General features: G+C 37.2%; 1 protein-coding gene across 3 annotated transcripts in view; it reads right to left on the reverse strand.

The window, feature by feature from the left end:
* Positions 1-24,104, reverse strand: part of GLRA2 (glycine receptor alpha 2) — a 194,275-nt gene that overhangs the window by 142,879 nt on the left and 27,292 nt on the right. For 2 of the 3 annotated variants that reach the window (XM_060002823.1, XM_060002825.1), the window contains exons 3-4: positions 9,235-9,302; positions 849-1,072 (exon numbers count right to left, since the gene is read on the reverse strand). In XM_060002823.1, coding sequence (XP_059858806.1) covers positions 849-1,072; positions 9,235-9,302 — 292 coding nt within the window. Of the gene's footprint in view, positions 1-848; positions 1,073-9,071; positions 9,140-9,234; positions 9,303-24,104 lie in introns of all 3 variants that reach the window. The other variant, XM_060002824.1, reaches the window with a different exon arrangement.

Here is a 24,104-nt window from a genome sequence, read left to right on the forward strand (position 1 = left end):
CAAGATCACATGTTTAGTTAGAAGTAGATCTGGGATTAGAACCAGTTTTCCATTCACTGAGCTCAAAGTATGCTGTCATTGACGATACTGAGCCATTGCATCTTTGTGTGTGTGTGTGTGTGTGTGTGTGTGTGTGTGTGTGTGTGTGTGTTTAAATGCTATAGAATGGCATAATTATTTGAAATGAGAATTTGTATGTTATGCTCAGTGGTAATTGAACTAAAGGGCCTGCACTTCCTTTATTGAACCAATCAAAAACATATTTATGGGGCTTCCCTGGTGGCGCAGTGATTGATGAATCACTGCGAATCTGCCTGCCAATGCAAGGGACACGGGTTCGGGACGATCCCATATGCCATGGAGCAACTAAGCCCGTGAGCCACAACTACTGAGCCTGCGCTCTAGAGCCCGCAAGCCACAACTACTGAGCCTGCACACCTAGAGCCCGTGCTTTGCAACAAGAGAAGCCACCGCAATGAGAAGTCCGCACACTGCAAAGAAGAATACCCCTGGCTCACTGCAACTAGAGAAAGCCCGTGCACAGCACCGAAGACCCAACGCAGCCAAAAATAAATAAATAAAATAAACAAATATATAAAAACATATTTGTGCAGATATTTATATGATACCATCACCTACCCACCATCCAACCAAATATATTTTGGTTATGGAGAATTACACTTCTGAGACCATGGGAACCACTGGCACTCTCACCAACTTTAAGTTTAAATAATAAACAAGAGACCACAAAGGATAATATTTATATACATCTTGCCCTGCAGAATCATGCAGCTCTAGGTCAGGAGAAAAATGGAGAAGGGAGCAGGGGGCAGCCGAAGGAAGCTTACCTGATACTGTAGAGCACTTTGCCATTTTTTGAAATGCGAAGCAACTTGTTGTCGGTGGTGACATCATGGAAGTTGGCCCCCTTCTCATTGGCAAAGAACAAATCTGGTTTCCAAATGGAGTCCAGCATCGATGGGTCCAAGTCCAGAGAATCATCAGGGTACTCGCTATAAGCCAGCCGTGAATCATTCCACTGTTGTCTCAGAAAAATATTCACTCGGTAGTCCTACAGAAACGCCATGCGTAAGCGTTACTTCTTGCCCACTCTGGCATATTTCCCCCTCACTCTTCTGCCTGATTCGATGCATGCAGTGTTGGTATCTGAGTAAACCCAGCTGTGTATATCTTGGTCAAGATAAACCACTCAATTCTATTAGGAGTGGGAACAGAGACAAGAAGGAAAGAAGACTTGACCAAAGCAGAACACTAATGGAACAAGTTGAGCTGGTTGAATTTTTGTTTCACTTAATCGTTCTGGGAGGAAATAATACTAACTCAATCTGATTTTGCTGTAGAAAAAGGTAATGATAAGTACAGGAGTCAGTCTGTGATAGCAGATTGTCAAATAAAACCTATTCATTTTCCAAATCAGAAATGACATGATCTCTATTTTCAATCTGCTCAGATGCTCTGGGCAGAAGAAAACCCACTCTGTAATTTTGGTAGTAGAAATCTTATCATAAAACTCTGATATGATGGGCCAAAATTTTTTAAATTCATCAACATAAATATTAAGATGGTTCATGTTGACAAGATAATTCCCTTACAGCTACTTACTTTTGAAATTCTTAAATATTTTATCATTTCTCTGAATGGGTTGTATCTACAGTAGTCAACTGGAGATTTCAAAACAGAAATCTTTTTCATGTTTTCCTAATCTGAGCACCTTTTGATAAAGGTGTTCCTCCCTGTGGGAGCCTCAGGTACACCCTGTCATTCCCACTTGGCATGGGAATTTTCTTCTGTGCTAATGAATCAGCTTGGGACAGTAACTTCTCTTCAGAGGATTTCTACGCAAAGGTCTTTAGGTTCATGGAAACTGTTGCTTCGCTTGACAGAGCAGACCCAATAAAGGCTTCAACAGTATTCCCTAGTCAAGCAGGACTATGGTTCAGAGCTAACAGTGGTCCACATCTGCCACTGTGGTCATTTAGGGTGATATATACTCATCCCATTTTACTCTCTTTCCTTTACCTTTTTCACCTTCATTTGCTTTGTTTCCACATCTTTGTTCGGGCACCTGGATTTTGAGTCATTGTTTACTTTTCTCTAACAGTGACCAACATGTCCTTGGTTTGCCTGAGAACTTTCCCATTTTAGCCTCAGGTAAAAATGAAATTTTCAGGGAACCCACTCAGTCCTAGGCAAAACTCAGATGGTTGGTTACTCTATAAGGTACAATGGAGACCACCTCGGGTTGGTCGGTTTTGGTTAATCCCTTTAGAGCCAAAAGAAAATCTGTAAGTAAGTTATAAAGATCAGGGTGTATGGAAGAGAGCTTCAAATCCAGTTCCTTCTGCTTATTACTAAACTCTCCAAATTCCCATGACTTTCCCCCCCAAATACAGCCATCCTGATGATCAGGCTGGTAGAGTATTTTGGAAGTGGCAGTTCTTAGAAAGAGTGCCCACTGTGGGTTTAAAGAATGCTAATAATCAAGTAGTTACTAACTTCTGAAAATCAGTCATCAGAACCCAGCTTATTAGGAAAAGCTGAAATATTAAAAGAAATAACTGTACGTTTCCTTGTTGTACAACATAAGGACTTTCTGACTTGGAAAATTTTATCAGCTGACTTTTATTTGGGATTATACCAGGCTTGCACAGCAAATTCCCAGACCTAAGAGGGTGCTGTTGTGAGGCCAGCCAGGCTTCCATCCCATTCTGTTTGCTCACTGGCTGCCCCCTCCTTCCATGAGTGAGCCAAGAGGATGGCAGAACCTCAGAGTTCTCCCCATCACATATTTTGCATTTTGGGGATTGTCCAAAGAGACCGGAGGGTAGTAACTGGAAAGAGATTATCAGTTCAGTGTTTCATTGGCAATAGGAGTGACTGGAACCTTTGGAGTTTTGTGTGAGTAAAGAGTGGGAATGTGTGATTTGTAGAAAATCAAAACAGGGGCTATTGAAAATATAATAATCCAATTTGCATATAAATAGGCACTGGATAGATCAACTGTGAGATTTTCTTAAGGTTTCCTGAAGGAAAAAGATGCAGTGTCTTCACTGTGTGACATCTACAGCCCTTTTATTTCCCTTAGGGTGGGAACCAATTATCCTTCATAAAATTTTGTGTGTGGGGGTCTATGAGCTTGTTTCAGTAGGAAAGAAGAGGACGTCATCTCTTAGCCAATTCTGGAGGTAGAAGAACTCTAAGTACAAGAAGTAATGACAGCTGGAAATAACAGAGGTGAATGGGTTAAATTTCTTAGGCCATTGGGAGGCCATTGAGGCCCCCCACCCAGGAAGGAAACATAAAATGGGAGAGGCCATGAGACGCCAGATAGCGAGCACTGGGCGGCAGAATCACCAGGACAACATCATTGCAGTCCTCCTTTGAACCTGAGAATGATTTAAAGATGCATTTTGAGAGCCTCTAGAGAATATTACATTGGTGACATACAATATGAAAACATTGACCTTTTTAAAAAAAAATCTCAATATAAAATTTCCCAGCTAATGTATTAATACATCTTTTTAAAAAGTCTTTCCCACAAGTATTCTTCTCCAGTGTTTCCTGCTTTTCTATTTTGAATTTTATCTATTTAAAATAATAAAATAGGTTCTCCCAATATCAGAACTTTAAAAAGAGCACTGAATCTATCTTATCACAATAGAACCATTAAATATCTAACAGTTAATTTAAAATAAATTAATTAGCCTATTCATAAGCAAGAATAAGTGGAAAAGTTAGAGGAGAAAATACATTTTACTCCACAATGACAGGAATTATATGAAACAAGACTTTTATTAGATATTTTGGGAGTGTTTGTTCTTTATAATGTATAGGAATTAAAATTTTCCATAATTTTTTTCATGATGCTATACATTATTCCAAAATAAATGGCAACCCTTAAAACCTTTAAGAATAGAAAAGGGCGCCCAAGGATATAGAGAAGTAGATAGCCAAAGAAAAGATTTTCCGGGGCTGTGCCTCTGTAATTCTTTCAGTTCACTATCATTTTCAATGTAGGGTACAAATTTGATGCATGATTTATCTGTGCATCACCTCTGTTTATTTACAGATAGGTTTATTCTCTCAAGATATTCCAAACCACAGGAGATAGTTATATTGCTCTGTAGCCTTTCTTTGTCTTTATTTTTGCTTCTAGGTTTAATGAAATATTAAAGAAGTAAATATTAAGAGACATGCTTAAGTGTAGACTGAATTTTCTTTTATACTGCCTTCTCTCTCCAGAGACAGATTCTACTTCAAATAAATGACGTATTTCCTTGTATTAAAATTTGTTTTCCTATGATTGACTCTCTGGGTACTAGATTAGGTAATAGAAAAATTCAAATTAAAAAGTGTGTTTGTATGTATATATTATATATATATGTGTATATATATGTGTATGTGTGCACATGTGTATGTGTGTAAATACATACACATATCTTTTATTTTTTCAAAAGCTATGTGTAAGTCATAGAATCTTTATTATATTCTTAGCACAGTTAATACAAGTACCTATATTCCATACTATTATTTCATATCAAATTTAGAATTTCTAAAGTTTTACTTTTCTTGGTACCTTCTAATTCTATGCCCATTGCCACAAAGATTGTTTCCTTAAATTGAATTATTTTGTTACTATTATATTTAGTGTAGCATTTGTACATAGAGATTGCCACTCTGTCTCATAAATATTGTTATTAAACTTTACTGCTCTCTTTTTATTTTTATAGGTATATATTTTTCAATCCAGTTATGTTATAAAGTTATTATAGACAAACATATGCTTTGTGGATTTCCCACAGACCTATATGGCACTTCAGTTTTAACTTCTAGCTACACTGCAGTGAAGTTTTCATCATCTTGAGTCTGTGCTAGCTTTGAATATGGGAAGTTAGCTTTGAATTTGAAATTATGGCAGGGGGGGCAGTTGCTTTATGATGAATCCAGGTTTTAACATTGTATTGTTAATTTAGAGACCAAGGACACCTTATATCTCAGATTAACAAAATGTTAGGTAGATTCTTGGTTCTCCCTTAAAAATTCAGAAATAAGGAATGTAGCTACCTGCTATTCCTGGTAAGTTAGCATCTCCTTATGAGTTGCTTATGCACCTATAGAATGAAAGGTCTGTAATGTCATTCCAGCAGTTACAGCGTAGCCTGCATTCTCCTAAGGGACTGTCTACACCTTATCCAGTTCTTTAGGAAAGTGATTTCAGATCGGAGATAAAACAACTCTTCACCCTGTAGCGGTAACCAGCAGAGCATGGGGAATTTGGGGAAGAGTTTGGGGAGCTGGAATCATATTCTGGAGATGCTCTCCAAGTGGACACGTTTTGTACACCTTCAGCTCTTTCTACCCCCTTCCCCCTATTGCAGTCTCTCAATATTAAATGAGGAAAGGGTCTGAGTCTGCTGCTGTAGCATGGGGAGTGTTCCAGCACCCATAGGTCCAAATCACAGTCTATTCACCCACATCCTTCCAGGCAGTCATTTGGAAGCTTTGAGGAGACTATCTCTTCTCCATTTTCTGATGGCCTTGGGGACAACCTTGGGGACAGCTGTGTGCAGATGGCATGCAAATACTCTTGACCTTTACTGACATTATCGATATTCCCAAACTATGCCTTTATAGTAGGAAGGAGACGGTTGCAAATACACTCCTCATCCTGTAAATTCACTTGCCATCACTAGCTAAAGGAAAAGGGGAAAGAAAGAAAAGGAAATGGTAAACTGACGTTCCAAAACCGAAAGATAACCTGTCTCATCATACATCCCTTACTGGTCTTCTGAGTCTTTTGGAATCATAAGGAAAAAAAAAAAATTGTTCCACTGAATACTTTTAACACAGGGTCAGCTAGTAATGAACGTCACCAGATCCCTGTGACTCTTAATGAACAGAAGTACATGTTTTGAAATAATGTGCATGATCATAATGATCCATAAAAATATTCCTTAGAATAACACAAATATATTGTCCTGTGAGCACAGTCTTTAAACACTAACATACCAAAGGAGTAAGAGGCAATACTGTGTCTGTAAGTGAGCCTAATCTTTGTGGGCAGTTAGTACCAACAGTAGTTTAGTGGGATTTCATCAAACATAAGAGGGCAGACTGGATAGAACCAAAAGAAAGTCATATCACATTCTTAAAACAGATAATTATTGCCTCTTATTTAGAAACAAACATCCAAACTAAATCCTTCAATAATGCTGTCAAGGGTTGTGGGATAAGAGTGGGACATGAGGGAAGAGAGGGAAATCAACATGCTCAGAAACTCAGAATTCTGAGACATTCTTGGAAAAAAATCATTCCAGAAAACATAGAGAAAGCAAAACTATTATCCCCCCCATAGCACTAATCAACGTCCTCAATGACTACATATATTACTGTGCATAAAACCTAAAGGTCTGATGTCTTGACTCCAACTAAAGACAGTTCAAGGAAGAATCTGTTTCTGTTTAACTTTTTTGACCATTTTTTTGAGTCACATTTTGTGAGAATGTTCGTGGATGGTAGAATCTCAGGGTTTTGGTAAGGGAAGCTCAGGCTGTGATGACACTCTGTGGGTACATCAGGTAGGTCCCCAGGCAGGGCCTAAGGGGTCTGGGAAAGTAAGACCTTTTCAAGGTGGAGCAATTCTCATGTTCTTATGAGCCCCTGAATAATGTCCATTTTAAATAGTGATGCCTTAGATCCCGGAGTTGGCAACCTATGGCCTGTGGGCCAAATTTGGCCATAGCCTGTGTTTATAAGTAGTTTTTTTTGGAGTATAGCCACACCCATTTGCTTACTATTGTTTATGGCTGCTTTTATGCCAAAAGGGCAGAATTAAGTAGTTGTGACAGAGACTGTCTGGTCCTCAAAGTCTTAAGTCTTTACCGTCTGGCTTTTTAGAGAAAAATGTTTGCCAGTCCCTACCCTACATGACATGATTTATTCTTTGATTTAAGCATGGTGGAGTTTCAAAAAACATTTTTTTTTAGTTTCACACAAAAGCCATAATTGAAGAAAATAAAAGATATTTTTAAAAGCCAAATTCAGTTTGTCATTACATCAGAAGCCAAGAAATAAAATAAAAGAAGCACAATACACATCATTCTTCTGGTCATGCGATTCAGTACGTCTCATACAGCAGAATAGACAGGCCGTTGATATTACACTTGGACAATGATTTCCAAATTTTTGCGTAGGAAACATGTCAAAGGACACCTTAATAAGTGGCCAAGAAGCACCTAAGCAGCCCATTTGTTAAACACCTTCAGTAGCTCTTAAAGACACAGGAAAACAAGGATATCCATCGTTTCCATTTTCATCTCCTTAAATATTTAGCTTTTTCTTGCATTAATGAACACTGGAAAGGTGCACATTTACATTTTTGATTGAGGGTAAAAGGCAATAAGGAGATTTAATCAAAGCAACTTAAGGGTCTAATTAAAGCAATCAGCGTTAGGTCGTGCAAATATTGTCATTGAATGCCATCGTGTAAAGCTGGTGATAGTGATTTGGGCGGCTGGAAGATTTGCCCCTCTGTTACCAGGATAAAACCAGGAGGGGAGAGACAGAAACTGAATGCCAAGTACAGAGTTGGAGTCTTCTTTCCATGTTCAGCTTTTCTTATGAGTCATTTAATAACCCTATCAAAACTATCCTGGTTGGGTAAAATTCTTAATGCACTACATACTGTCAAAGCCCCAAAAGTCTCGTTTCTGGACAATGCTGTGTCAGAATAATATTAAAACGGGTAGTGGAGTTGCATTATGTCTGACTTGCCAGTGGAAAGGAGTGATAAGAGGTAAATTATTCTTTTATAACATTAAGGACACCAAAAAGTACAGTAATTTGTTAAACGCAATCCTGGTAGCCTAAAAGAGAGAATTCATAAACACAGGGGAACACTATTTTTTACTTCTCAATGGCATTATGCTCCTTCTTTCACTTCTTGAGTGTTTCTAGGACATCGGCCACCATAGTAGTATAGTCACGCTCAACTATAGTTTATTTCGGTCTCATTCAATAATATGACTGTATACTTTACATAGTACTGAAAATTTGAACCAGCCAATTGACTTAGGACTTAAATTGTATGGGGGCCAAGAAAATGTTTTACCCAAAATGTAATCTCCACACACTAGCCTAGCACTGTAAGCCTACTTATCTAATAGGCTGTGTCACAGGCAACAACACCATCTTGACATTGATAAGGAATCTTGGTGGATTTTACAGTATCTGAGATCTTTTTCATGTATGTGAAACATGTCTGCACTTAGAGTGTGATGGTTTTTTATTAGTTTTTTATGTTTATGTTTTTTTTTTTTTGGAAAAGCCATGCATGTGATGTAATTGCTTTGGACTTGGAACAACTTTCTATTGCCACCAAATTGTGTGTGTGTGTGTGTGTTCATTGTAAGGTCAGCTCCTTGGCGTGTATCTTAAATCAGTGGTCCCCAACCTTTTTGGCGCCAGGGACCAGTTTCGAGGAAGACAGTTTTTCCATGGAGTGGGGGCGGGGCGGGGGGGAGGGGGATGGTTGGGTGGTTCAGGTGGTAATGCGGGCGATGGGGAGCGGCAGATGAAGCTTCGCTCGCTAGCCCGCCACTCACCTCCTGCAGTGCGGACAGGTTCCTAACAGGCCTCGGTAACAATGTGAGGCCCGGGGGGGAGGGGGGGTTGGGGACCCCTGTCTTAAATGTAGCATGTCTGAGGCTTGATTATGTTAAAACTTCCTATTATATGAAAAATATCTCCCAAACTTTGAAATTTGTATTTCTGAAACATTGGAGATGCAAATATTTAAATATCCTTAACTGTAAACCATGCTTAATACTGATAATTCTACCTAAATCTAACCGAACACCATGTGTTTCCAGAATTTCTCTGGCATGATGGATAAAAGATTATTGAATTTTAAATAAATAACTAATTGTTTTCTAGAGGTGAATGAACTTGGAAATTGGCACTCAGTAAATGTCCTACAAATATACAACAGTACTGTTTGATCGCATATCCCATTCCTTCACACGATGGCTTCAGTGCTCAGTCCCACTCACCATTGTAGTTTCTGCTATTGACCCAAAGCTGTTGATAAATATGTTGCAGGTAACATTTACAGGAGGCCCTGCAAGTTGAACAATAAATAGAAAATTTGACAGGTTGTGTTCATGGCATAATCAAGTCACGTTTTTCTCTTGCCAGTGGCGTTGTAGCACTTACCATGGTGGTTTCTGTGACTGATCCAAAACTGTTGATAAAAATATTGCAAGTAACGTTTACTGGAGGACCTGCAGAACGCAATAAGAATGTTGCAATAGACATTGAAGCAAAAATACAGCTCCATCAACATCTGTGCAAATGACTAGAGATGTAAACAAAATTAAAATGATGGTGAGATTGCAAAAAAAAAAAAAAAGTTTTACCCAGAGAGGTTAACAGTGATAGCATTCCCACTAGCATTTCCAATAATGACAGTTATGCAGTAACTTACCCTGAAGAGTTTTGGATTTGGAAAATATAAGCTGAAGACTATTAAACGGAATTCATTGTCAATAGTTGCTATCAAAATTGCCTTTTGGGTGGGTGGCTTTCTTTGACCTTAGGCTCATCAACATTGTAGATGTCAACAGTAGGCGCCCATGGTGATGAAATAGCCCACGTTTATGAGTTCAAATGGAGCTGCGTTTTGAACTGTGGATGGGTCAGGAATATCCACCTCCTTTCATGTGATACCCTTTAAATCAGTGGATCTAGTTTGATTCTCTTGATACCTCTGAATTTACCCTATTCCTTCTTTATATCCTGTGACCCCCCCAATGAAAAATGATGCACAGAAATACAAAATCAAAGAAAATCAGCTCATCTTAAGAACCAAACACAGCAGTGTCACTTAATGTCCAGATTGTCGCCTCAGTAAATATACTGTAAAGAAAGATTTATTAATCCTAAATGTGCTATAAACAAAGAGCCTACTTTTTCCTCCAGAGACGGAGGGACTAACTCTCTTTCCTCTTGCCCTTTGTCTCTCATCCAAGCACTAACCAGGCCTGACTCTGCTTAGCTTCAGAGATCAGGTATAATCAGGCGTGTTCAAGGGGTATGGCCACAGACTCTTTGCCCTTTGACAACAGATAAATCACTTCCTGATGATTTCCGGTTTCATGTTATGCTGAGCAATATGTTTATTGCCCTCATGTAGTTTCCCCATAATGCTTTCTGAGATAAGAAATGGCTCATACTGCCATGAACTGTCTATTCACTCACTGCTTTCCCCTGTGGAAATTTGTCTCTTTTCACTTGACAAAGGCTCAGCAACCTGGTGCAAGGTACACCCCAGTTGGCTCAGTACCCAACAAGCCAGTAGGATCTGAATGAGGAGGAGTTTGACTTGAGGCCTCCCTCAAAGGCTGGTAGTAAAACACAGCTGTGGCCACACTTGAGCGCCATGTTTTTACTTCTACAAGTCCACGTTGAGTTCTCAAAATGAGGAAAGGAAAAGGACTCAACAGCTAATGGACTCCCCCAGGCAAGGACTTTTGGTAAAAGAAGGAGCAAGGAGTTTGGGTAAAAGAGATGTATTGAGCTGTTTTTCTTTTTAACATAACTAACTTTTCTGTTTTTAATGAAAATGTGTTTATTTTTTAAGAAGTGTTTGCAGGCGTGGAATCATAGGCACCACCATATTACCAAAGCATTTTCAGCCTGCATCTTTGAAATATTCCATCTTTTAGTTCATCCCTCTGTTATTCAGTATCTGCCAACTTGACTTCCTCTCCATGGTCACTTCCTACTCTACTTGATTTTGTTTTTCTGTTTCGGTTACTCAAAACAAACAAAACAAAGCAAAACGAAAACCAAAAAGAGTCTCTTTCTTGGTCATAGAATTTTATTCTATAACAAATATATTCTTCTGCTAATAAGAAATAAATTAGACAAGGTAGAAGCACGTCATGAGAAATTATGTATCTTTGCTTTTTTTTCCTCTCTTCACAAGAAAATATTTCCTTTTAGATGGTCCAATTCAGGATGGAAAACTTTCATGAATTTTTATATGCAAGGTAGAAAATGAATGATGTGGGAAAAGAAACAGGAAAGAGAGAAATGTCATCTTAACAGGAAGAATTTGAAAATCCAAATGTAGTTTGTCTCGTACTGTACATTATCTGATTGTCTGGACTCCCCACCTGGCTTGAAACCAGTTAGAAGGCTGGGTCCTACCATCATATATCTGTTTCTAACGTTCCCAGTAAATGACAGTGTGAGTGTATTGCTAGAATTCAAAATATTTTTTAAGCCACCACATATTGACACACTGTACTAAGCACATTAAAAAAATTACCTAGTTTAATCCTCACAAAAGAGGAATTGTTTTACTGCTCCAATAAATATTTTCAGATGAGGAAACTGGGGGTTAGAGAGGTTAAGTGACTTGCTTAAAGTCATGCCACAGTAATTAGAGAAGCTGAGACTCAATGTCTCATCATTCTGATTCCAAAAACCTAAACTTTAAACCCCTTTGCTGCACTGGATTCATTGCATAATATCCTCTGACCTGCCAACCATGGTATTTCCCATTGGTTTGTACATTTCTGGGATAATTTAATCCTTCACATCTGATCGCTTCAATCTTGGGCATTGCCTTAAGGTTCATTTGCATTTGGGTATAAAACCTTGGGAAGAAAAAAAGTAACTTTTTTTTGATAAGGGATTAGCACATGCGTATAATAAGAGCCCACATATATTAAAACCTCGCTGCATGCCAATGAGTGCCTTATTTCATTCTTCAGTAATTACATGCTTCCATGTCCCCCATTTTACGGATGAGGAAACTGAGGCATAAAGGAAATTCATTAATTTTCCCAAGGTCACAGAGTTTGTAAGAGGCAGAAACTGCCTAAGTTTAGGGACACCTTTTTAAACTACAGGGATAAAATGCCTGAGGCCAATAGACTCATTCTAAGGATAGAAGTTACCTAAATATGGGAATATGCCTGCAAGTTTTTCGGGTTGAATGATAGAATCATTTTTCACTTTTAAGAGTTATCCTGACATGTGCCAGCACAACCTTTCCTCTGTTTTAGCCCAATAATCTGCTAAGGTGTTCTAATTAACAAGAACACATTCTTAGATGTGATCACCAGCGAATGCATGTGTTCTATAAACTGCAGAAAGAGTTAACACTAGTTAACCTAATCTAATTGGTTTATCACCGAAGATATTCCAAAGTGAATTGGATGAGAATTTGACTGGGAAGAAGAATTATGTAGACATCTAATCTCTCATATCCCTATCCTCCCCTCCCTCCCTTCCTTCCTTGTCTCCTCTCTCCCGTCTACCCTCTCTCCCTCCCTCTTTTCCTTTCTTTCTCACTCTCTTCCTTTATTTTTTGCCTTATTCTTATGAGAGAGAACAACCTTGCCATAACTCAAGTATAAATGGAAGCAAAAACTATATTTAGAATACTTCATAGGGATTAGGAAAGATGGTTCCCCTCCCTGACCCCCAGCACAAGCTATAACAAGCCTCATCCCATACTGATCCTCTTTGTTGCTAAATATCTCTCTCAGACTGTCTTCTTTGGAGTAAGGCATTTGTTTTGGTAGCCCAAGTAAAATTACAGTTATGCTACTTGAGAGGGGTAATAGAGTTATTGATTATTGCTCATTAACATCTTCAGTTTTGGATCAATTGATCAAATTCACTGTAAGAGGGAATAGGATCACTGTGAATAGTGCATCCTAACTATTGTGTCCCCTGCTGCTCACACCGGAGTTGGAAGATCAGCAGAATCAGCACCACCTGGGACCTTGTTGGTCCCAGAAACTCAGGCCCCATTCAAGTCCTGCTGAAGTGGTCTTCACTTTAACAAAGGGGATTTGTTCCTGCAGATCAATTTTTTCTCCCTTTCAAGATCAAAATCATTTCTTTGTGTCATTCAGTCTTTCATGAGTGTTCCTTGAAATGTCAACTCTAGTCCATTAATAAAACTTCTTAGGTCAAACCCAAAGTTGTGCAACCATCACCATTATCTATTTATAAAACTTTTCCATCACTTCAAACAGAAACTTTGTAACCATTAAGCAATAGTGCCCCATACTTCTCTCTGTCCAGCCCCCTGGCAACTTTTAATCTACTTTGTGTCTCTATAAATTTGTCTATTCAAGATATTTCATATAAGTAGAATCATACAATATTTGTCCTTTGTGTCTGGCTTCTTTCACTTAACATAATGATTTCAGGGTTCATCCGTGTTGTAGCATGTATCAGAGCTTCTTTTTTTATGGCTCAGTAATAATCCATTGTATGTATATACTACATTTAAAAAATTTTTCTGTTGGTGGACACTTGGGCTGTTTTCAACTTTTGACTATTGTCAGTAATGCTGCAATGAATTGTTTGAGTTTCTGCTTACAATTCTTTTGAGTATATATCTAGGAGTGAAATCGCTGGGTCATATGGTAATTCTATGTTTAACTTTTTAAGGAACTGCCATGCTGTTTTCCACATTGGCTACACCATTTTACATTGCCACAAGTAATGTATAAGACTTCTAATTTTTCCATATCTTAACCAGTGCTTACTTTCCATTTTTTGATAATCGGTATCCTAGTAGGTGTGAAGTGGCTTTGAATTTCATTCCCCTAACGACTGATGACATTGAGTATCTTTTCATGTGATTATTTGCTATCTTCTTTGGAGAAAAGTCTATTTTTGTATTGGGTGGGTTGTCTTTCTGTTGCTGAATTGCAGGAGTTCTTTATATATTCTGGATATTAAACCCTTATCAAACATGTAATTTGTAAATATTTTCTCCCATTCTGTAGATTGTCTCTACTCTTTCCTTGTAATGTCGTTTGATACCCAAAAGTTTTTAGTTTTGATGAAGTCCAACTACCTATTTTTTCTTTTGTTGCTCATGCTTTGGTGTCATCAAAAACAAACAGACATTCAATTGCCAAATCCATGGTCATAAAAATTGACTCCTGTTTTCTTTTAAGAGATTTATGGCTTGAGGCCCTATATTTAAGCCGTTGATTTATTTTGAGGTAATTTTTGTATATGATGTGAGATAGAGGTCCAATTTCATTCTTTTGCATGTAGAAATCCAGGTGTCCCAGCCCCATTTGCTGACGACTGGTATTTCCCTCACTGAATGGACTTGCTACCCTTGTCAAAATCAATTGGCTATAGATGTATGGACTCTCAGTTCTATTCCATTGGATAGAACTGATGTTTATGCTGATGTAAGTACCACACTGTTTTGATCACTGTAGCTTTGCCGTAATTTTTGAAATCAGGAATTGTGAACCCTTCTACTTTGTTCTTCTCTTTCAAGATTGTTTTGGCTATTCAGGGCCTCTTGCAATTTCATATGAGTTTGAAGATTGGCTTTTTCAATTCCTCAAAAAAAAAAGGCTGTTGGAATTTTTATAGGAGTCATATTGAATTATAGATTGCTTTGCATAGTATTTACACCTTGTCAATATTAAGTATTTCTTCCCATGAACATGGTGTGTCTTTCCATTTTTTAAAGTCTTCTTTAATTTATTTCAGCCATGTTTTGTGATTTGCTTTGTACAAATCTTTCACTCCTTGGTTTAATTTATTCCTACGTATTTTATTCTTTTAGATGCTATTGTAAATCGAATTGTTTTCTTCACTTCCTTTTCAGATTGTTTATTGCAGTTGTATCGATACGCAACTGATTGTTGTGTGTTGATCTTGTATGCTGCAGTTTTACTGAATTCATTTATTAGCTCTAGCAGTTTTCTTTTGGATTATTTGGGGTTTTAAATGTATAGGACCGTGTCGTCTGCAAACAGAGATAGTTTTACTTCTTCCTTTCAAATTTAAATGCCTTTTATTTCTTTTTCTTATCTAATTGCTCTGGAAAAAACTGCCAATAAAGTGCTGAACAGCAGTGGTGGAAGCAGGCATCCTTGTCTTGTTCCTGATCTTAGGGAGAAAGCTTTGTCTTTCCCCATTTAGTATGCCTCTTGTAGAAGGCATATAGTTGAGTTATGTTGTTAGCTGGGAATTTTTCATAAATGCTCTTTGTTGTGTAGAAGAAATTCTCTTCTATTCCTAGTTTTCTGAGTGGTTTTCCTTTTTTTACTGTTAAAAGTTGTTGGACTTTGTCAGCTGCCTCTTCAGCATCAAATGAGATGATAACATGTTTTCTTTCCTTCATTCTATTAATGTAGTGTATTGCTTTTATCAATTTCATTATGTTGAAAAGGGCTTTGCATTCCTGGGATAAATCTCTATTGGCCATGATGTATAATCCTTTTACTTCACTGTTGGATTTGTTCTGATACTATTTTGTTGCGGATTTTTGCATCTATATCCACAAAGGTTATTTGTCTGTGTTTTTATTTTCTTGTGGTGTATTTATCTGCCTTTGGTGTCAAGGTAATGTTGACCTCCTTAGGAAGTATTCTTTCTTCTTTTATCTCTTGGAAGAGTTTGAGAAGGATTGGTGTTAATTCTTCTTTACATGTTTGTAAGAATTCACCAGTGAAGCTGTCTGGTCCTGAACTTTATTGGAAGGTTTTTGATTATTCAGTCAATTTCTTTACTTGTTATAAGTCCGAGATTTTTCTATTTCATCTTGAGTCAGTTTAGGTAATTTCTGTATTTCTAGGTATTTGTCCATTTTATCTAGGTTACCTAATTTGTTTACAATCTTCTCTTTATAATTCTTTTTTACTTCTGTAAGGTCAGTAGTAATGCCCCCACTTGCATTTCTGATTTTTATTATTGGAGTCTTCTTTATTTTCTTTGTCAGTCTAGCTAAAGTTTTGTAATTTTTGTTGATCTTTTAAGAGAGCCAACTTTTGGTTTTGTTGATTCTCTAATTGCTTTTCTATTTTATTTTTGTCTACTTTGATCTTTATTATTTATTTCCTCTGCTAGCTTTGGGTTTAGTTTGCTCTTCTTTTTCTAGTTCCTCAAGGTGTAATGTTAGGTTATTGATTTGAGATCTTTCTTCTTTTTTAATGCAGGCATTTACATTATAAATTTCCCTCTGAACACTGCTATCACTGCATCCCATAAGTTTTGGTATGTTGTGTTTTTGTTTTCATTCTTCTTTAATTTCCCTTGTGATTTCTTCTTTGACCCATTGGTTGTATAAGAGTGTGTTATTTTCCAGATATCTGTGAATTTTCTGATTTTCCTTTTATTATTGATTTTTAGCTTCATTCTACTATGTTTGGAAAAGATACAATACTTTTTATAATTTTTATCTTTTAAATTTTATTAAGATTTATTTTGTAGCCCAATATATGGTCTGTCCTAGAGAATGTTGCATGTACACTTGAGAAGAATGTGTATTCTGCTGTTGTTGTGTGGAGTATTCTTTATGTTTGTTAGGTCTATTTGGTTTATAGTGTTGTTCATATCCTGTATTTCCTTACTGATCTCTGTATTGATGTTCCATCTATTACTGAAACTGGTGTATTAAAGTCTCCAACTATTACTGTAAAAGTATTATTTCTTCCATCAATTTTATCAAGGTTTGCTTCATATATTTTGGGGCTCCGTTGTTTGGTGCATGTATTTTTAGGATTGTTAGATCATCATGATGACTTGACTCTTTTATCAATATGTATTGTCATTCTTTGCCTCTTTTAAGAGATTTTGACTTATGTTAGTATGGCCACCTCAGCTGTCTTTTGGTTACTATTTGCATAAAATATCTTTTTCCATCCTTTCACAGTCAATCTACTTGTATCTTTGGATCTAAAGTGAGTCTCTTGTAGACAGCATATAGTTGGATCATAGTTTGTTTTATCCATTCTTCCTATCTGTGTCTTTTGATTGAAGAGTTTAGTACATTTACATTTAAAATAATTACTGTTAAGGAATGACTTCTGCCATTTGGTATTTGATCTCTGTATATTTTACAGCTTTTTTGTTTTTCCTTTTGTCTATTACAACCCTCTTTCGTATTTAGTTGATTTTTATTTTTTTGTAGTGAACCATTTTGATTCTCTTTTATTTCAAAGAGGTATACTTTTTAGAATTTTTTTTTGTGGTTACTCTGGGGATTACACTTAACATCCTAAATTTATAACAGTCTAGTTTGAAATGATATCAACTTAACGTCTATAACATACAAAAACTCTACTCCTGTACAGCTACATCCTCCTCCCTTTATGTTTTTCTTGTCACAAATAATATCTTTATTTATTGTACATCCAGTAACATAAATTAATAACTTTTTAATGATTTTGTCTTATAAATCCTGTAGGAGATAAAAAGTGGAGTCACAAACCAAAAATACCATAATACAGTTTTTATATTTGCTGGTGTATTTACCTTTAGCAGAGACCTTTATTTCTTCATTAGACTTTGAGTTACTGTCTAGCATCCTTGCATTTCAACCTGAAAGATTCCCTCTATCATTTCCTGTAGGGCAAGTCTAGTTGTAATTAACTCTTTCAGTTTTTGTTTATCTGGGAATGTCTTAATTTATCTTTCATTTGTGAAAGTTTTGCTGGATATAAATTCTCAGCTACATTTTTTTTTCTTTCAGCACTTTAAATGTATCATCCTTTGCCTCTTGGTCTCCAAGGCTTCTTCTGAGAGATTGGCTAATGATTTTATTGGGCATCCCATGTAAGTAATGAATTGCTTTTGTCTAGTTGTTTTAAAAATTCTTTCATTGTCTTTGGCTTTCAACAGTTTGATTGTAAAGTTCCTCAGTGTGAATCTCTTTGGGTTTTCCTACTTGGAGTTCATTGAAGGTTTTGGATTTGTAGATTTATATATATCATCAAATTTGAGAAGCCATTATTTCTTCAAATATTCTATTCAAATATTCAAAGATTCTTCCCACCTCTTTCTCACTCTCAGAATGTGTATGTTGGTCTGTTTGATGGTATCCCATTGGTTCTTTAGACTCTGTTCAGTTTTCTTTATTCTTTTTCTTTTATGCTCCTCAGACTCAGTAATTCACTTGCCCCGTCTTTGCATTCACTGGTTCTTCTTCCTGCTCAAATCTACTGTTAAACTCCTCTAGTGAATTTTCCATTTCTATTTTTTCACTTTTCAGCTCCAGAACTTCTGTTTGGTTCCTTTTTATAATTTCTAGCTCTTTATTGATATTCTCATTTTATTCTTACATCAATTTCCTGATTTCCTTTTATTGTTTGTCCTTGTTTTCCTTTAGATCTTTAAGCATATTTAAGACAGTTATTTTAAAGGATTTATCTAGAAAGTCCAATGTCTGGACTTCCTCAGGGATGATTTCTGTCAATTTATTTTTTAATCTTCAAATAGGACATACTTTCCTGTTTCTTTATATGCTGTGTGATATTTGTTGATAATTAGATATTTGACTGTTATAACTGATAACTCAAGAGGAAAGTAAGGGAAAAGGGGGAAATTAGATTCTCCCCCTTTGCCCAGAGTTTGATGGATGTTTTTATTGTTGATAGCTATTGTAGGCCATCTATTTGGTGACTTTCCTACACTATTTTTGGAAAGACTATGTTCCTTCTTGTGTATGGCCTTTATAGTCTCTGTTTCTCAGCTTGTGTTCAACTACGGTTTCGATAGAAATTTTCTTGAATGCCAAGGGCTAAAAAAATCTACCAAACAAACAAAAAAAATACCTTTCCCAGTTTTCATGGATTGTTTCTGTTCTGGGGCACTCCTTCAATACATAGCCATTCTTGAACTGAACCTAGCGATCAGCCCAAGGTGAAATCTTCTCAGGTCTTTTCTGAGCATGCATCTTGCCCTGAGAATGCATATGGCTTTCTAAATTTTCCTGCCTGCATCCATGGCTGATTTTGAATTTTGTAATTTCCCTAAGAAACTCTCCTCAGCTTTTGCTCTCAGGCCTTGGATAGTCTGTTGTATGTTTCAACTGTAATCTTTTACCCAGGCATCTGAAGGCTTTTAGTGTTTCTTGCAGTGTTTTTGATCAATACCTACTGCTTTTCTATCCTGAGTTCCACCACGTTAGGTGGAACAAAGCTGAGCACTGTTATGGGCTGAATTGTGTCCCTTCAAGAAATTTATATGTTGGAGTGCTAACCACCAGTACCTCAGAATGTAACTGCATTTGGAGAGAAGGTCTTTAAAGAGGTAATTAAGGTTAAATGAGGTCATAAATGTAGTTCCTAATCTGACACAAATAGGGTCCTTAAAAGAAGAGGAGAAAAGAGACATCAGGGATGTGTGTGCACAGAGGAAAGACCATAAGAGGACACAGTGAGAAGGTGGCCACCCGCAAGCCAGGGAGAGAGTCCTTGGGAGAAACCAATACTGCTGTCACATAGATCTTGGACTTCTAGCCTAAAGAGTTGTGAGAAAGTAAATTTCTATTGTTTAAGTCACCTAGTCTGTGGTATTTTGTTATAACAGTCCTAGCAAACCAATACAAGTGCTTTGCATCTGTCCTTCTGGTAGCACGCAGACAGGTTAGAATAGACAGACAAAATAATTTGTGAATAATGTTTGCCTTGCCTCCTCCAGAACGAGGGACCAGGGTTCCACACTGGGAATGTAGGCTGCCACTGATTCAAAACCAAAACCACTACTGAGGAGGGGATGGGACAAGGACAAGTAAAGACACCACAAAGCTTTCCTGCCATTTTGAAGTTAGCTTTTTCTTGATTCAGTCGTTTCTTGCTTGCTGTAGACCTCTGACTATTTCCCAGAATTCTGACCAAGTTATTTCTGACAGTTTATACTTACTTTCTGATGTTTCTGTGTGGGGAACAAGAGCTTGGAGATGCCTACTCTGCCATTTTGTTGATGCCAGCCTTTTCCTCTGCAAAACTTGAACACAGTCATGTGAATTATGGTGCTTCTAAAGGAGAATAAAGTATGTGTTGTTGTTTCCCAACTTTATTTGACCATAGGAGATTTTTTGTTTTTTTGAAATAGACCATCCTTTTTGTTAAAAAAAAAAATTGAAGTATAGTTGATTTACAATGTTGTGTTAGTTTCTGGTGTGCAGCAAAGTGATTCAGTTATACATATATATTCTTTTTCATATTCTTTTCCGTATGGTTTATTACAGGATATTGAATATAGTTCCCGGTGCTATACAATAGCATCTTGTTGTTTATCCATTCTCTATATGATAGTTTGCATCTGCTAGTCCCAAACTCCTAATCCAACCCTCCCCTGCCCCACTCCCTCTTTGGCAACCACAAGTCTGTTCTCTATGTAAAATAGACCATCCTTTTCATGGAGCAAAGATGGCAGGCATTCTTCAAAACATAGTTTTGAAAATGCTGATCTACATTAATTCATTTATTAATTCAATTAACAAATTCTTGTTGAACAATAAATATATTAGATGATAGTAATATAACTATAAGAACTAAAGGCTATTATAGAGGTATTATCATACCCTGTGATCCTGCCAAGGAGGGAATGTTTTATTGGGGGCTGCAGGGTAGGTGCCTGGGATGAGGAGGTAATGGAAGAGGAACAAAGAATCAGTGAAGATCAGCTTAACCTTTCCCAGTTATCTATCTAAGACTCTCAACTTACGTAATGATCCTGTGGTCTAGGAATGTAATGCAGAGTTGCAAGTCACAAACTCTGCTTGTAATCAGATTTGATAAGTGTATTAATTCCTAGATGAGTTCTTTTAAAAACTCAGTGGCCTAGATGACAGGTCAGCAATATTTTTTTGTAAAGAGCCAGATGGTAAATATTTTAGGTTTTGTGGACCATAAGGTCTCTGTTACAATTACTCAATTCTGTCTTTGTAGTGAAAGTAGCCATAGACAGTATATAAATAAATGAGCGTGGCTGTGTTACTGTAAAACTTTATTTACAAAACTGGTGGTGGACTAGATTTGGCCATGGGTCAAGTTTGCTGGGCCCTGCTCTGGACTCTCAGAGTTGGAGGTTGGAGAACCACAGAAATGGTTTTGGAATTCCATAATCTTTCCATATCTTGAAGTGAGGACTGGCCATGGCCATGGAGGAGCATAGGGACTGTCCGTAGGTCTGTCTACAATGAGCTTGATATTGTGCTTTGTGGCATGAATAAAATCCACTTCAGCAGAAAGGGTGGATGGGAAATGATATCCTTTGGGCCAGCTGCACTGTAGTGGGCCCAGGTGAAAACCATGAATTTCCAGTCAGACCAATATGCTATCACAAGAGCTAGGAGGCAGTATGGAAGAGAAATGGGGCCAGGACAGATAATGTGGACCACAAATATTTGACTCAGTAATTATATTTAATATGACTCAGGCTTGCTCATAAAAATGAATCAATGGTAAGAGCATTCTGTATCTTGCATATTTAAAACCTGGAACTGATTTTTATAACTTCTACCATGGTAATGAAAATTTTATCTAGTATTCATAGTGACTGAATTAAAATAAGCGTATATATATTTGTATTGACCAAAGCTTTCTAAATTAACAATAAATACAATTTTTTAAAGCTTTGTGATGGATTCTATTTAAAAATAATCACCAGAGACAAATACTGTATGACGTCACTTATTTGTGGAATCTAAAAGAGCCAGACTAATAGGAACAGAGATTAGAATGGTGGTTACCAGGGGCTGGGGGGTGGGGGAAATGGGGAGATGTTGGTCAAAGGGTACACACTTACAGTTATAAGATGAATAAGTTCTGGGGATCTAATGTACAGCGTGGTGGCTATAGTTCTCAATACTGTATTATATACTTGGAAGTTGCTAAGTGAATCATAAATGTTCTTACCACGAAAAAGAATTTGTAATTATGTGACATGATAGAGGTGTTAGGTAATGCTACATGGTAATGATTTTGTAATATGTAAGTGTGTAGCTCAACACATTGTACACCTTAAATTTACACATTTGACATTGTTATATGTCAATTATATGTCAATAAAGCTTGAAAACATTTAAATGAGGGCTGCAGCAAAGATAAAAAAAATAAGCACTAGGAGAGAGTAGAGAATCTGTGTAACAGCAAGACAACTAGTCACTGTTCATTAGTTTTGCCTCAGTTATGTTATTTTCCAACGTGATTTCAGGGCAAAAGACTTGAGAGCAGAGGGCATTCTTTGAGTACTAAGATGAAAATTATTTTTTCTCTCTTGTCACAAATAGACAAGAATGACATTTTGATTTTGCATTTTATTCCTTGTAAATAATTTAATGAGTCCTCAAGTATCACAACTGATTGAGTGTGGGGCCCCTGGATGGGAATGGAATAGTAACTATATGTGCTTGATTTATACAGAAATTAAATTTCTTTTGGAATAAGAAGATTTTTATCTCGCAGGAGGATTCTCACCATTAGCTCAAGAGATAAAGGGAGAAAATAAAGCACATAGAGAAATCAAAGATGTATAGTTAACGGTCAGAGACTTGCTGTTTGAACACGGCGAAGCACTGTTTCTTATGATGGCTTCCTGTGTTGCGTGGTACTTTGATTTGATGCCCATGAAAGAGAGAGTCTTGGAGGATGAGAGGGTTGTAAAGGGAGGGAATGGCTTTTCATGGTGGCACTCCCTTTGTGAGGGGTGATTTGAAGCATCTAATCCCAAAGAATGGAGAAAGTTGTTGTTTTTTTAATGTCATGATATTAATTAGAAATGGTCACAGAAACTAACCCATTGCATTTTTTAAATCTTCTTGAAAATTCACCACTAGTGAGTTATATATTATTGATTCTTCTGCCCAACACATGGTCAAGACGATTTTATCAGTCCTACTACATTCAGTTTAGTTGCTGACATCCAGGTCTGTGCAGAGGGCAAACTATTCACATAAGTAAAAAAGGTTGGATATTTACTGATTCCCACAGCCTGATGCAGCAAACCATTTGCTTTGGACCAGCCATGCTGATAAAATGATAAAACTGCCAGACAAAGCAATTAATTAGCAACTTAGGTAGCTTGAATACAGGGAACCAAATGGCAGATTCTGTGAGTCCTTCCACTAATGGCTGCCACTTGTTAGCTGCTCTCACACAAGGATGAGTGAATGGACAGATGTGCACACGGCTCAGATCCATGTCAGAGGGCTTTGAGAATGCAGGCAAGTTTCTATCTTTGCATACTGTGGATTTCTCCATGATTTAAAAAGAAGGGATAAGGCAGGGGCCATTATCTTATGCAAGATGATCACTTTGTTTTTTTAACATCTTTATTGGGGTATAATTGCTTTACAATGGTGTGTTAGTTTCTGCTTTATAACAAAGTGAATCAGTTATACATATACATATGTTCCCATATCTCTTCCCTCTTGCGTCTCCCTCTCTCCCACCCTCCCTATCCCACCCCTCTAGGTGGTCACAAAGCACCGAGCTGAAACTGGGTGCTATTAATAATTACACAAGAACGCCAGGCATAAACCAGTACTGTCCTGAGAAACCTGGACTTTGGGTCATACTACTCAAAGATATATTTGCAGTATGGTACCTACCAGTCTGTCTTATTTTTGCCACTAGCTCTGCTTATTATTACCTGTGAATTTTAAACAGATTATAGAAACTCTCTGGGTCTGTTAATTCTTCTGTAGAATGGGAATAATGATGGTTGCCTTGATGTTAATTGTGAGAATTGGTAGTAATGTATGGAAAGCCCATGATAGTAAAATAAATTGAAGCTTATTTATAGTAATAGTAGTAGTATTACTATCATTATTACAAGTTCATTGGATTGTCAAAGTATGCCTCTGCAGGAGGTACATCATTAAACCCATTTTAATATAGAGTAAACTGAAATGTTGAGACTACAACTTAGATTTCCCAACTTTTTCTATGCTAAGCTTTACCTGAAATAATGCCCATCTCATCCAGTTTCCCCTCTCTTCTCTCCATAAGTTGTTTTTTCTCAGCTCTGTAGAAATTTTTAGCAGGATCCAACCACCTTGTATAACTCGCTTTCAGGAATTATGCATAAACATTCTTCATGTCTGGACAACCATGTAGCACCATGGGTTTGAGATCATTGCTGCTAGCTTCTTTATTTAAAATAGGGTTTCTCAGGGACTTCCCTGGTGGCTCAGTGGTTAAGAATCCACCTGCCAATGCAGGGGACACGGGTTCGAGCCCTGGTCCAGGAAGATCCCACAACTACTGAGCCTGCGCTCTAGAGCCCGCAAGCCA

The sequence above is a fragment of the Delphinus delphis genome, chromosome X (assembly GCF_949987515.2).
Source record: "Delphinus delphis chromosome X, mDelDel1.2, whole genome shotgun sequence".
In the NCBI taxonomy this organism is placed as follows: Eukaryota; Metazoa; Chordata; class Mammalia; order Artiodactyla; family Delphinidae; genus Delphinus; species Delphinus delphis.